Source organism: Budorcas taxicolor, chromosome 18 (assembly GCF_023091745.1).
Source record: "Budorcas taxicolor isolate Tak-1 chromosome 18, Takin1.1, whole genome shotgun sequence".
NCBI lineage: Eukaryota > Metazoa > Chordata > Mammalia > Artiodactyla > Bovidae > Budorcas > Budorcas taxicolor.
The window spans coordinates 55,049,062-55,061,958 of NC_068927.1; the positions used below are offsets into that span (position 1 = coordinate 55,049,062).

The following is a 12,897-nucleotide window of genomic DNA, read 5'->3' on the forward strand; positions in this document are numbered from 1 at the left end:
ATTTCTCAGACTGACTTTGACTCCCTAAAAACCAGGACCCAGAAGATCGTGCAAGATCCTTCCTCCTTTATGATCCTGGGTTACCTTCTGGTCCTGGACTGGAGAGAAAATGTTAGAGATTGCGAGCAAAGACTACAGAACCAGACTGCCTGGGGTGAGCCCTAGCTCTGCCACTTTCTAGCTGTGTGACCTTGGAAAACATGCTTGCCCTCCCTGTGCCCCACTTTCCTTAGCTGTCTAATCGGGGCTGTAATACTGTCTACTACATAGAGTTGTTATGAGGGTTAAGGGAGATGTTTGTCAAGTGCTTGGCATACTTCCATTATAAAGAGCCACAGAAGGGTCTGATAAATAAGTTAAAAATAATCTTGTGAGTCCCACAGAGAAAAAAATGAGTCTGGATTTTAGTAGAGATAAACTTTATTCAATCCTCCTCTTGTTTAAGACAGATGTATACTGCCCTTTATTGTTGTTGTTATTCAGTCACTAAGTCGTGTTCAACTGTTTGCAACCCCATGGATTGTAGCCCACCAGGCTCCTCTGTCCATGGAATTTTCCAGGCAAGAATGCTGGAGTGGGTTACCATTTTGTTAAGTTACATTAATTTACCAACAGTGGGGAGATGATCAGATTGATGAAAGGGGATATGGAAAGCTCACACTGAAACAAGATTTTCTTGGCAGTAAGTGTGTGGGGTGATGTCAGGATTGGTTTTCATCCCTGCTGTTTGTGCAAGACCAGTGGAACCGTTTTCTGTGTAAAATGTTAGATCTGGAGCTGACTTAGGGTTCTGGTCACCAGCCATTTGAAGATAAGTATTCCTAGGAAGATAAATAAAAAGAGAACTGCTCATGATCCAATTAGGGAATAAAACCAAAGATTTGAGACAAGAGTGCAGCCAGCTGAGAGGGTTCCAAGTAGGAGATGAAGAGAGATCCTTAGTAGGTGGAGTCAGAAGAGTGGTAGCAATTTTGTGGATTTCCTTGTTGGCCTTTGGATGGTGGTGATGATGATGTCTGCAGAGTTCCTGGGAATGAACATACTACACATGACTCCTGATCCATAGATAGGGTAGGGGGAGCTTCCTGTGCAGATGGAGCACTGAGTTGGGAAGGGTCTTGGAAGGGAGTATGGAAGGAAGGCACGGCAACCCAGTCTAGTATTCTTGCCAGGATAATCCCACAGACAGAGGAGCCTAGTAGGTTGTAGTCCATGGGGTGGCAAAGAATCAGACACCGCTGAGCAACTGGGCACGCACGCATGCAGACACCCATGGAGAACTAAGATCTCACATGCCACGTGATTAAGGCCAAAAAAATAAAAAAAATTAAAGTGTGGCAAATTGTGGTATCTCATCAAAATCATTGCTGAGACCTGAGGGCGGTTGAAAGGTGAGGTGGGGTGGCCCCTGTATCTACAAAGCTGAGGGTAGCATGCCCATTAATGGGGATGGTCATTTTCCTCTGTGGGTTGAGGGATGTTTATGGAGGCAGAGGAGAAGGTCTGCTGGGAGTCACCAGGGAGAATGAATCTCAGGTTCAAATTCCTTTTATTTATTTAAATATTTATTTGGCTGCATCAGGTCTTAGTTGTAGCATATGGGATCTACTTCCCTGATCAGGGATGGTACCCAGGCTCCCTGCATTGGGAGTACAGAGTCTTAGCCACTGGACTACCAGGGAAGTCCTTCAAATTCATTTTTTGTATTTTAAAGCTGGACAGGCTAAAGTCCAATGTTCCTTTTCTTTATAGTACCTGTAGGTGTCTCTCTCAAGATTAGGCTTAGTGGTTTCTGATGGCCCAAAAGGATGGATTTTTCACCTATTTATCTCCAGTTGTTTAAGTAACAGGACCTTAAATTGGATTGTGTGGATTTTTTTTTTTTTCATCTCATGTTGGACTTTCTTGGAATTCTGTAATCAGACTAACACGATGTTTTTGATTGTCTTTAGTTTCTGACCCCAGGATGTTGACAAAAGTCGTGGCCAAGATAGACACAGTGTGATTGTCAGGGATCAGGCCTGAGTAGTCTTTCCCATCTATTTCCTGGCCTGGCTCTATCATTGCAGATGGATTTGTCCCTTTGTTGTCTACCCTCCTGGATTTTAGACCAGTTAGTTTAAGGAGAAACATTCAGGATGGGGTCTAAGAGACATGCCCCCAAAGTGTGGGCTTGGAATATGCCTCAGAGGTGCTCTGGTTTGTTTGGAGATCCTCATTAGGGTTCATTCATTTAATCCTTTTCAAATTAAAGAGCTGCAACTCCCCAACCGACCAGCAGATGGGCTAATTGATATAAATTGGGAAGACATGGAGCCTAAGCTCTAGGTACTAGCCTAATTTGTTAGTTGCTAAGTCGTGTCTGACTCTTTTGTGACCCCATGGACTGTAGCCCACCAGGTTCCTCTGTCCATGCGATTTCCCAGGCAAGAATACTGGAGTGGGTTGCCATTTCCTCCTCCAGGGGATCTTCCTGACCCAGGGATCAAACCCACATTTCCTGCATTGCAGGCAGTTTTAAATTGGCTGCTGAATACCATCCTGGTTTTATGGGGCTCAGGAAAATCTTTAAGTTTGTGTAACTTCGAGTGTGACCAAGGTGTATAGAGAACTTGGGTAAGCGCAAGTTCTGATCGCTTGCCTTCAGCTCTAGGGCCAAAAGTCTGGGTGATAATGGGGAGCTAGGGCACTGGAGGACAGGGGTCAAAGGACAGAGGTTCTCTCAGCCTACAACCTTCTGGGTGAAGGTGAGCCTCAAGTCAGCTTAGAAGAACTGCCCCCAAAGACACCCAAGCTCATTCTAGGCTGCCCCACCCTCTTGGGCTCTCCCATTCCAGCCCTCCCCACTCTGGGTTCTCACTAGCCAGGAACAAGCCTGTCTCCCCCACTGGATGGTGAAGCCCCTGAAGGCAGGACCTGGGCTGGCTCGGTCACCAGGATCACCAGCATCACCCCGCACAGTGTGACAAATGGATGAGCCAGCGAATGAGAGAAGTCATCACATCAACTTATAAGAAAATACCAACCACTGTGTATCGACTTTCTACCATAGACCAGATGTGCAGTTAGTAGCAATAACACCAAATTATAAATTTAAACCATTAAGCCATGAGATTACTTGAGTTTTTGAGTTTTTCTAAATCCTTCACCCCTCCGATCCGATTCCTTCTATCTCTCTTCCATTAATCTTCCCTCTCCTCTTTATGCTCTTTCATATCGTTTCCCTTTCTAGTCTTCCCTCCTGGCAGTGCTCCCTCCGTATATTTTTTTATCCGTTAGTTCTCCTTCCAAAACTCCTCTCCCTTCAGTGCCCCTCCCTCCATCCCTCCTCCATCCCATCTTTTTTCCAGACTCAATAATACGAGAGTGCGGTGTGGCCAAAGAACAAGGCCATAGGGCCAGAGATGAGTCCATTTTAATTGTTGGGGAATTAACTTTGGAAATAACCCCGGCCCCTGCCCCCGCCCCCGCCATGCCCCTCCCCCGGGGGCGTGTCCAACTTGGGCAGGAAACTGCTTTCCTTAGAACAGTTCTTCACTGGTAAGGTGTGAAGCGCCACTCTCCGAGCACGCAAGGACAGCATCACGAGGCAGCCAGAGTGGGAGCCCGAGACCTCAGAGGACACTGATGCGCTCGGCCAGCCCCTGCATCTCGTGGTCCGGGGGTGGGAGGGTCCCACCGAGCACCCTGTCGGCTGGCAGCCCCGGCCCGGGGAGTGGGTGCTCTGCCACAAACTGCTCCCAGCGCGTATCGTCACTCTCGTGCGTGATGTACCGCTCACCCATCTTCCCTTCCAGTTCCCGGAGGTCCAGCCACGTCTGGTACTCCTGCGCCGGGGAGAACAGAGATTAGTTTCGGTACTGCTCCAAGGGCAGCCAATAGTTGACAGAGCATCACCCCCATGGGATCTGCCCTGCTAGTGAGAAGCTGGATACCAAGGACCATGAAGGCACACCCTTCACAACCTACCTAGCCAATTAGCTCCAGCTCTTTCTACAGCCCAGCCAATGGGAGGCTCAGCCACATTCCCTGTCCACGGGAAATGTACCTACAACTACCTTTGTATCCGATAAGAGATGTGGTTCCACGCCTTCCTCTATCCCAACGAATGACTCAGCCCCTCCCACTTGGCTCTCAGCCCTGCCCCTGAATCACCTGTAACCAGGGGTGGCTGAGAGACTTGTCCACGCTGTAGCGCTTGCGCATCTTCACCTGCAGCAGGTTGTTGATGAGGTCGATGGCTGCACCGGAAGGAGAGAGACAGCTTAAATCCTGTGGGGTGAGGGGCCGCCCCTCCTTCAACAGGCACCCCATCCTACTCACCTGCCATGGGGGCCGTCCTTCAGTGCAGTAAGCCTCACCTGCACGAATCACTCTCCCACCTATTTCCTCACTAAACTACACATTTATCCCCATCCCTCACGTTGGATCCTACATCTCCTCACCAAGTCTCATACCATAGGAATGTTTCCCCATTCTTAGGCCACCTTCATAGGTTTTGTCATACACAAGTATGTACAGGTACATCTATACTATATTTCACTTAGTATTTTTCTTTAAGCCAACTCATTTACCCAAGATTGCTGGGATGTGGACAAAGCAAGTTGGTTAAAAACAATATATTGTGTATAGCATGCTGCCACTGTGTAAAAGGAGAAATAAGAGAATGTATGTACCCATGTCTGCTTGCATAAGTATATAGACTTGTAATAGACACTGCCTTTGGGAAGGATGTCAAAAGAATAAGAGAGAATTTTCATTTTAGACCTTTTTGTACTAGAAGAACTCTGAACCATGTACATAACCCTTGGAAAATAGGTGGAATTTGGTTTTAAATCAATTCATTTTTTCAACTCACTTTTTAAGGTGCAAATACACAAATATTATATATTTATATATGTAATTGTATAAATATGTACTTCATATAAAATATAGGATGCAGAATTATATAAAATGGAAACTTTCCATCACCCTGGTCAATAGAAATCCTAAGATCACTTGCCAGGTCCACAAAAATAAAATGAAAAGAAAACAGTGTTATGAGATGCTGATCAGGCACCAGTTTCCTGCAAAAGACCCAGAGTTGGAGGCCCGCTCTCTATGAGAATGATTAGCAAGTGTCAGGCATTCAAGACAAGCTAGCACTTGTCCAATGCCCTGCTTGATCATGAGCCTTGAAAGACAAGGCCCCACTATGTAAATTCCTCTGAGTATAGGCCTTGTTCTCACAGGCTCCCTTGCACACACCCATCCACACTCAAATTCACTCGCATACACTGGAGGACACACTGACCGAGGGACTCCGGATCAGGTCCCAAAAGACAACCCCTTATACTGCTCCAGGACTCAAGTCAATCCACCGCCTCACTGCTCAGTGCTCATCTTTCTTGGGCCACCAACACCTTTTCCTGCACTGAGTAACCCCCTTTGCCTGCTCCATGAGGTCACATCCTCTATGCCCCTCCCCCTCCTCTTCACAGACCACTGGGCAACCTTCTTTCATGATCCCTTCTCTCCAACTGACTCCAGTATTCCCAGAACCTAGGACAGTCAGTACTAGGCACAAAGTAGACACTCAACACATACTTGTTGAAGAAACTCCTATGATGAGCTTGGTTTTGTTTTTTTTTTCTCTGCACCTTGTGTCTTTTGGAATCTCAGTTCCCCGACCAGGGATTGAACCCTGGCCATGGCAGTGAAAGCACTCAATCTTAATGACTAGACCACCAGGGAACTCCCAAATGCTTGTCTTTTTAACTAAGGTCCCTCCCACACTTCTGTCTTCCTGAGCTTCTGATTTCAGAACCTGCCCTTTGTTCTAACTCATTTAAGCCATCTTCACACACCCCAGTATCTTAGCCTCGCCCTTGGCTCACCCTCACACCTGGCTTTGCCCCAAAGCTGGGGGCCCTCAGGAGTTAAATTTCCCAGACCCGTCTCCAAGCCGGCAGGAGCATGACAAAGACCATCACCACCACCAGGCCACGATGCCAAAGCCCCTATATGCAGAGATCCCAATGTCCACCTCTGTCCTGTCCCCTAGCCCCGACCCCCATAGCCCCATGCTTCTCCCGACCTCCACCTGCTCCCAGATTCCAGGCCTGACTTTGGTTTCAGGATCAGTCCTTCCCTTAGAAGTCTGCAGAAACCCTCCATGGCCCTGCCCCTCCTGAGTGAAAGTGTTAGTCACTCAGTCATGTCTGACTCTTTGTAACCCCATGGACTGTAGCCCATCCGCCAGGATCCTCTGTCCTTGGGATTTCCCAGGACAGAATACTGGAGTGGGTTGCCATTCCCTTCTCCAGGGTATCTTCCCAATCCAGGGACTGAAGCCAAGTCTTCCACATTGGAGGCAGATTCTTTACCACCTAAGCCACCAGGGAAGCCCCCCTGCCCCTTCTCTAGCTAAGCCCCTAAATCAGCTCCCTCCATCACTGGATCTAATCCCAGGGCCCAGACCCATCTTCATCCCAGTCAAGGCCCCAGTACCCGGCAAATCAGCCAAGCCCTTGTTCCTCAACCCTGCCCCCCTGGCCACTGCTTCTGCGGGGTTAATCCTTTTGGGGTCATAACCCCAAAGACTTCAGGCTCCAGCCAACACCTTGGGAAGACCTGTTCTTTCAATCCTGGCCATCCCAGCCCTTTGACTTTCTCGGGTCTAGTCCTTCTCCTGGTCTCGCCCTAGACAAGCCAAGTATTAATAGCCTCCAAGGTGGCAAGTGTCTTAGTGTTTCCAGGGCACTTCCTTTCCAACTCGCATAACCTAGTCTAGGCCTGAGGCCTCGGACCCTAGTTCCACACACGTGCTGAGTCCCTCCCCCAAAGTTCCAGGTCTCACTGCCTCCCTTAAACAGAGTCTTCCGGGTGCTCTCGCCCCTTCACTAGGCTCCACCCTCACGGCCACTGGCCTTCTCAGGGCGGCCCCGCCCATTACCCCCACCACGCCCCCACCGCGGGGCCCCGCCCCTCGCCTGCCTCCAGGAGTCAAGCTAGCCGCGCACCTCCGGCTGAGATGCAGCTCCAAGGGCAGGCCGGGTACATGAATGCAGCATTCTGGATCTGGTCTTTGATGTCCTCGTCCTCGTTGAAAGGGAACGTGCCGCTAAGGCTGACGTACATGATCACGCCCACCGACCACATGTCCAGCGAGCGGTTGTAGCCCTGGTTGAGCAGCACCTCGGGCGCCAGGTAGGCCGGCGTGCCCACCACCGAGCGCCGGAATGACTTCTCGCCGATGATGCGCGCGAAGCCGAAGTCGCACAGCTTCACCTGCAGAGGCGAGGGGTAGAGGGTCTCAGGGCGTATGGAGGTCATACCTCCCGCCTCTGCGCAAGTGTACCGCCACTACGGTATTCCAGACAAAATCGGACGCTGGTTCGAATCCAGGCTCCTCTGCTCACTAGCTAGCTGGGTGACCCTGGGCAGGGGGCTTCCTCTGTCTGGGCCTCCGTTTATTCATCTGTACGAGGAGGAAGATCGTACCAGCGCCTATCTCAAAGGGCTGTCGTGAGGATTATATGGGTTTCATCCATCTAAAGCTCACAGGACAATAAATGCGCAACCTGCAGTGAAGCTCCATAAAGGCTCCCTGCTGCCATCCCTCTGTCACGTCGAACAGGTCTCAACCTTCTTCTGCCTCTGTCTCCTCTTTGGTACCACGGCGATGCTAACAGTCCCTACCTTAAAGGGTAGCTGTGTGAATTGAAAGAGTAAATACACGGGAAAATGATAGGAGCAGCGGCGGGCGCAGAGAGAGCGTCGGGGATCTCAGCTGAGGGACAGTAGTTCTCCAAGCCCCGTTTTTGTCATCCGGGTTGAGAATGTTAACAGCAGCTGCCGATCAGGCTTCCCTGGGGATTAAAGGGCACCCAGTGTGTAAACAGCTAAGCATGGCATCCATGGTAATAGGTGTGAACCTACCTTGCCCTTGTTGGAGGCAGTCTAGGGTCATGGATAGGCTTCAGAGCCAGCAAGTCTGGGTTCAAAGTCCTGTCTGCTGCCTACCAGTCCATAGGCAGCTGCCACCTCTATTTGTATACTGTCCCTCCCCTACTCAAAACCCTTCTCTGGCTCACTATTGCCCCCAAGCCTCTATTGCCTTCAAAAACAGCCACACCCCAACCCCTGACCCAGATCTCAATGTGACAGCCTTTTCCTAGGATCCTTTGCCTTTTAACAGATCTTATAATCTTTTACTTTTCTAAGATCCACCCTTTTCTACCTATCTTATGATGGAATATTAAATGGCCATAAAAAGAAGTACTGACACATGCTGTAACATAAATGGACCTTGAAAACATTAAGGGAAAGAAGCCAGTCACCAAGGATGACATATTATTATTGTATATTCCATACATGTACACATGAAATACACAATATGGAATATACAATAATATAATATGTCATCCTTGGTGACTGGCTTCTTTTTCTTAATTGTTTTCAAGGTTCATTTATGTTACAGCATGTGTCAGTCGTTTACTTCTTTTTATGGCCGTGTATAACGGGCTTCCCTGTTGGTTCAGATGGTAAAGAATCTGCCTGCAGTGCAGGAAACCCAGTTCAATCTCTGGGTCAGGAAGATCCCCTGCAGGAGGGCATAGCAACGCACTCCAGTATTCTTGCCTGGAGAATCCCAGTGACAGAGGAGCCTGGTGGGCTATAGCCCATGGGGTTGCAAAGAGTTGGACACAACTGAAACTACTCAGCACACACACACACACAACACACATACACACACACACACATATATAGAGAAGTGTTTGTTTATTCCATTTACATAAAATGCTTGAACAGACAAATCCACATAAAGTAGATTAGTTGTTGTGGTTGGGAGGATGGTGCAATTGGAGGATGTTGGCTAGAAGTATGAGGTTTCTTTTGTGGTTATGAAAATGTTCCAAAATTGATCATGGTGATGGTTGCACAACTCTGAATACCCTAAAAGCCACTAAATTGTATACTTTAAAGTGGTAAATTGTATAGGATGCACATTATATCTCAATAAAACTGTTTTTTTTTTTTAAACTACACCACAGGGCCTTTGCACAGGCTGCTCCCACTGACTAGAACCCTTGTCCCCTCCCCCCAAAAAACCTACTCTTTCTTCAGATAAATTTTCTCTGACCTTCCACTGGGCTATACAGTTTGAGCTCATAGAACTGTGTCACAGAACTCATCACAGATATAATTACATTCTTGTGACAATTTGACCAATATTTCATCTTCCCTCTTTGAGCTTTGCTGTCCAGTATGGTGGCCACATGTGGCTGCAGAGCACCTGAATGTGGCAAGGGCAACTGAGAAACTATTTTTTATTTAATTTTAATTAATTTATATTTTAAAGGGGGGGTCCTAGATTTTTTTATTGGATAGTTTTTAAATAAGCTTGGAACAACTTGGGTGTGTCAACCTACTTTCCCAACTGTTAACTTTCTGAGATCTAAGTGCAAAATCAAGTATTTCTCATAGAAATTTATTACCCAAATTGAGATTTACTTTAAGTGTAAAATATACACCAGATTTGGAAGACTTAGTAGGAAAAGAAAGACTCTTTCACTATTCATGTTTATGTGGTTGATTACATGTTGAAATGTTAATATTTAGATATACTAGAATAAAGTATATTAGCAAAATTAATTTCACCAGTTTCTCTTCAGTTTTTAAAATGTGGCTTACTAGAAAATGTAAAATTATAGATGGGGTTCACATTATATTTCTTTTTTTATTAATTTATCTTTATTTATAAATTAAATAAAATTTAATTTATATGGGATCTCTGATTGTGACCTGTGAACTATTAGTTGCATCAGGTGGGATCTAGTTTCCTGACCAGGGATCAAATCCCGGCCCCCTGCACTGGGAGCACAGAGTCTGAGCCACTGAACCACCAGGGAAGTAAGTCCCAGTACATTATATTTCTAGTGGATATTACTGCTGCAAGTTAAAGTTTCTCATACCCTGCACTACTGACATTAGGGAAAGATAATCTTGTATTTTGGGGCTATCCTGTGCACTGTCAGATGCTTAGCAATCCCTCCATGCCAGTAGTAATGCTCCCCCTCAAACAGCTTGTGACAACCAAAAACATCTCCAGTGTTGTCAAATATCCCCTGGGGTGCAAAATCAGCCTCAGCTGTAAACCAGTGGGCATGGAGATGGGGATGTCTCTACTTACTACAGTTCCTAATACTCCAGCATGCAGCTTGGCACATAGTAGGCACACAATAATTTTTAGTTGATGACCAAAATGAACTTTTAAAATGAAATGAAATAATCACAAAAGAGAAATAAGGAAGCAAAAACTTCACAGGGATGTGGAAGAGCTAAATGAGAAGCTGTAGCTAAAGGCCCTTAACCACAGTGGGCACCCAATCAACTGTAGCTGTTATAATCATCACCCTTGCTCAATCTGGCTTTGCTCCAAGGGGATTCTCATCTAACCAGTCAGAGGCTCATCAAAATTGTTTTCCTGGGACTGCCCTGGTGGACCAGTGGCTAAGAGGCTACGTTCCCAGTGCAGGCGGCCTGAGTTTGATCCTTGGTCAGAGAACTGGATCCCACATGCTGCAACTAAAAAAGATCTCACATATGGAAGGGAACATTAAAGATCCCACATGTGGCAACTAATAAATATTAAAAACAAACAAAGAAGAACACCAAAAAACTGTTTTCCTAAGAGACCCATAGAATAAATTACCAGTCGCTCCCCTCCAATATCTGTTCTCTGCTTCTCCCCTTAATAAAAATTCTGGATTCTTAATGAGCCACACGGCTGCTCAGAATGAAAACTACATTTCCCAGCGTCCTTTGAAGCTCCACGTGATCAAGTCCTGGCCAATAGAATGTGAGGCGTGCCCCGTGCACGTTCGTAGTATTACCTTCGGGAAGGAAAGGGGTGCATTCATTTCTTCTACCCCGTTTCTTTCCTCCCCCACATTATCCTTTTACATTTGGGAGGCGGGGCAGCAGCGGCACAACATGGACCACGAAGACCAGGCAACGCCATAGAGAGGCCAGAACAACACAGCAGGAGCTGTGGTCCCAACAACATTGCACTGCTTTTTCACCCTCAAAATGATTATGCTGGTCCCTCCATGAGTGAGAAGCAAGCCTCTGTCTCACTTAAGCCATTATCTTGGGTCTCTGTGGCTGATTAATTATCTTGATTAACACAGTCCCCACCCACCGTTAGTGTTAGATGGATTTCCCCAAATAAGGAAGGGACATTTCTGACCTGAGGAAATGGGTCGGCTGATGACAGCAACACGTTTTCTGGTTTCAAGTCACAGTGGACGATATTCTTGAAGTGAAGGTGTCTCAAAGCCACCAGAATCTGAGGGGAGGAGATGGCACCAGTAAAATAGTTAGAAAAGTCTCTGCTGTGAGATTCTGCCTTCAGCAGCCAGCCCTCCAAACCCCATCCAAGCCATCACCGCCCCCCTCCAACTCCACCCTCCCCCCCCTCCCCCCCCCCCCCCCCCCCCCCCCGCCCCGGACCAGGGAAGGCACTGGAGCACCAAAGAAGAAGCTCAGAACCCCAGAACCATTTCAGTCAAAGATAGAAGTTGGACATATAATTCTAGGGAGACTGAACTGGAGCAGGGATTTTGGGAAGATCCTAACATGCAGATCCTGCTAAAAAAGAGCTATGAATAATGCAGTGGTTTCAAGGAGGTGCTATTGTGTGATTCAATTTTTAAAAAAATATTTTTCACGGATTAAAAACCTGAAATACTAAACAATTACAAACAATACTAATATGACATAAATCAAACATAACACCCTTAAGAGGTGGGGTGTTATGTGGGTGTTAGGTTGGTTTGAGAGCCAGCCTTATCAAGGTAGCAAACCTGGCTCCACACTTACTAGCCTGATGACTACAGCAAGTCACTTTACCTCTCTGGATCTCAGTGTTCTCACCTGTAAAATGGGGGTAATAATAGAACCCATCCTCATGGGTTGCTGTGAGCTTTAAGTGAGCTGAGTGAGGTATATAAAATGCTTAGGGCAGTGTCTGGCACACAGCAAGCACTCCATGTGAGCTATTATTATTGTTGTTGTTCTGGTTATTATTCTTGTGATGGCCTGTTAGTGGACACCTTCCTGTGAGTGTTTCAAATAAAACTTTTCCTGCTGTAGCTGTTAATTTAAGAATATTCTATGATGGGAAGGTGAGCTGACTTAAACAAACAAACAAACAAAAAACTGTTGGTCTTCCCTAGTGGCTTAGTGGTAAAGAATCTATATGCAAATGCAGGAGACATGGATTAACTCTCTGATCTGGGAAGATCCCACATGCTGCAGAGCAACTAAGCCCGTGATTCCCAACTATTGAACCCGGTCTCTAGAGCCCAGGAGCTGCAACTATTGACGCCCTTGAACCCAAGAGCCTGCGCTCCACAAAAAGGGAAGCCACTGCAATGAGAAGGCCACACGCTACAACTAGAGTAGCCACTGCTCGCCACAACTAGAGAAAAGCCCAGGCTGCAAGGAAGACCCACACAGCCAAAAATAAATAAATGGAAAAAAAAAAAAAAAGACCATTTCTAACTACTTGTCTATGGAAGCCATGATGTTCCTTGATTCTATATAACTCAAACAAAATGCCAAATTGTCAAAAGTGTGACAGAAGCATGAAGCTGTAATTTATATCTTAGAACGGAAATATTTGGACTTTTTCGTTGTTTTCAGTATGGAAATGCTATTTGAAAGCTACTGCTGAGGTCCAAGTTCCTCACTCTACAGACAGAGAGCCTGGAGGTCCAAAGCTATATACGGACATCCTCTCCTACAGAGCTTCAGTGTACTGATTTTCCCAACCCCTAGTAAATATGGTGAACAAAGAGGGTAGATGGGAAACTGGACAGACCCAGGTTCAAACCTTGGCCAGACTGCTAC

At 46.7% G+C, this 12,897-nt stretch overlaps 1 protein-coding gene across 1 annotated transcript in view; it reads right to left on the reverse strand.

The window, feature by feature from the left end:
* Positions 1–3,408: 3,408 nt before the first annotated feature.
* Positions 3,409–12,897, reverse strand: part of PRKD2 (protein kinase D2) — a 32,458-nt gene continuing 22,969 nt past the window's right edge. The window contains exons 15-18 of the mRNA XM_052655492.1: positions 11,234–11,332; positions 7,002–7,269; positions 4,156–4,241; positions 3,409–3,827 (exon numbers count right to left, since the gene is read on the reverse strand). Of these exons, the coding sequence (XP_052511452.1) occupies positions 3,615–3,827; positions 4,156–4,241; positions 7,002–7,269; positions 11,234–11,332 (666 nt within the window). The 3' untranslated portion in view covers positions 3,409–3,614. The remainder of the gene's footprint in view (positions 3,828–4,155; positions 4,242–7,001; positions 7,270–11,233; positions 11,333–12,897) is intronic.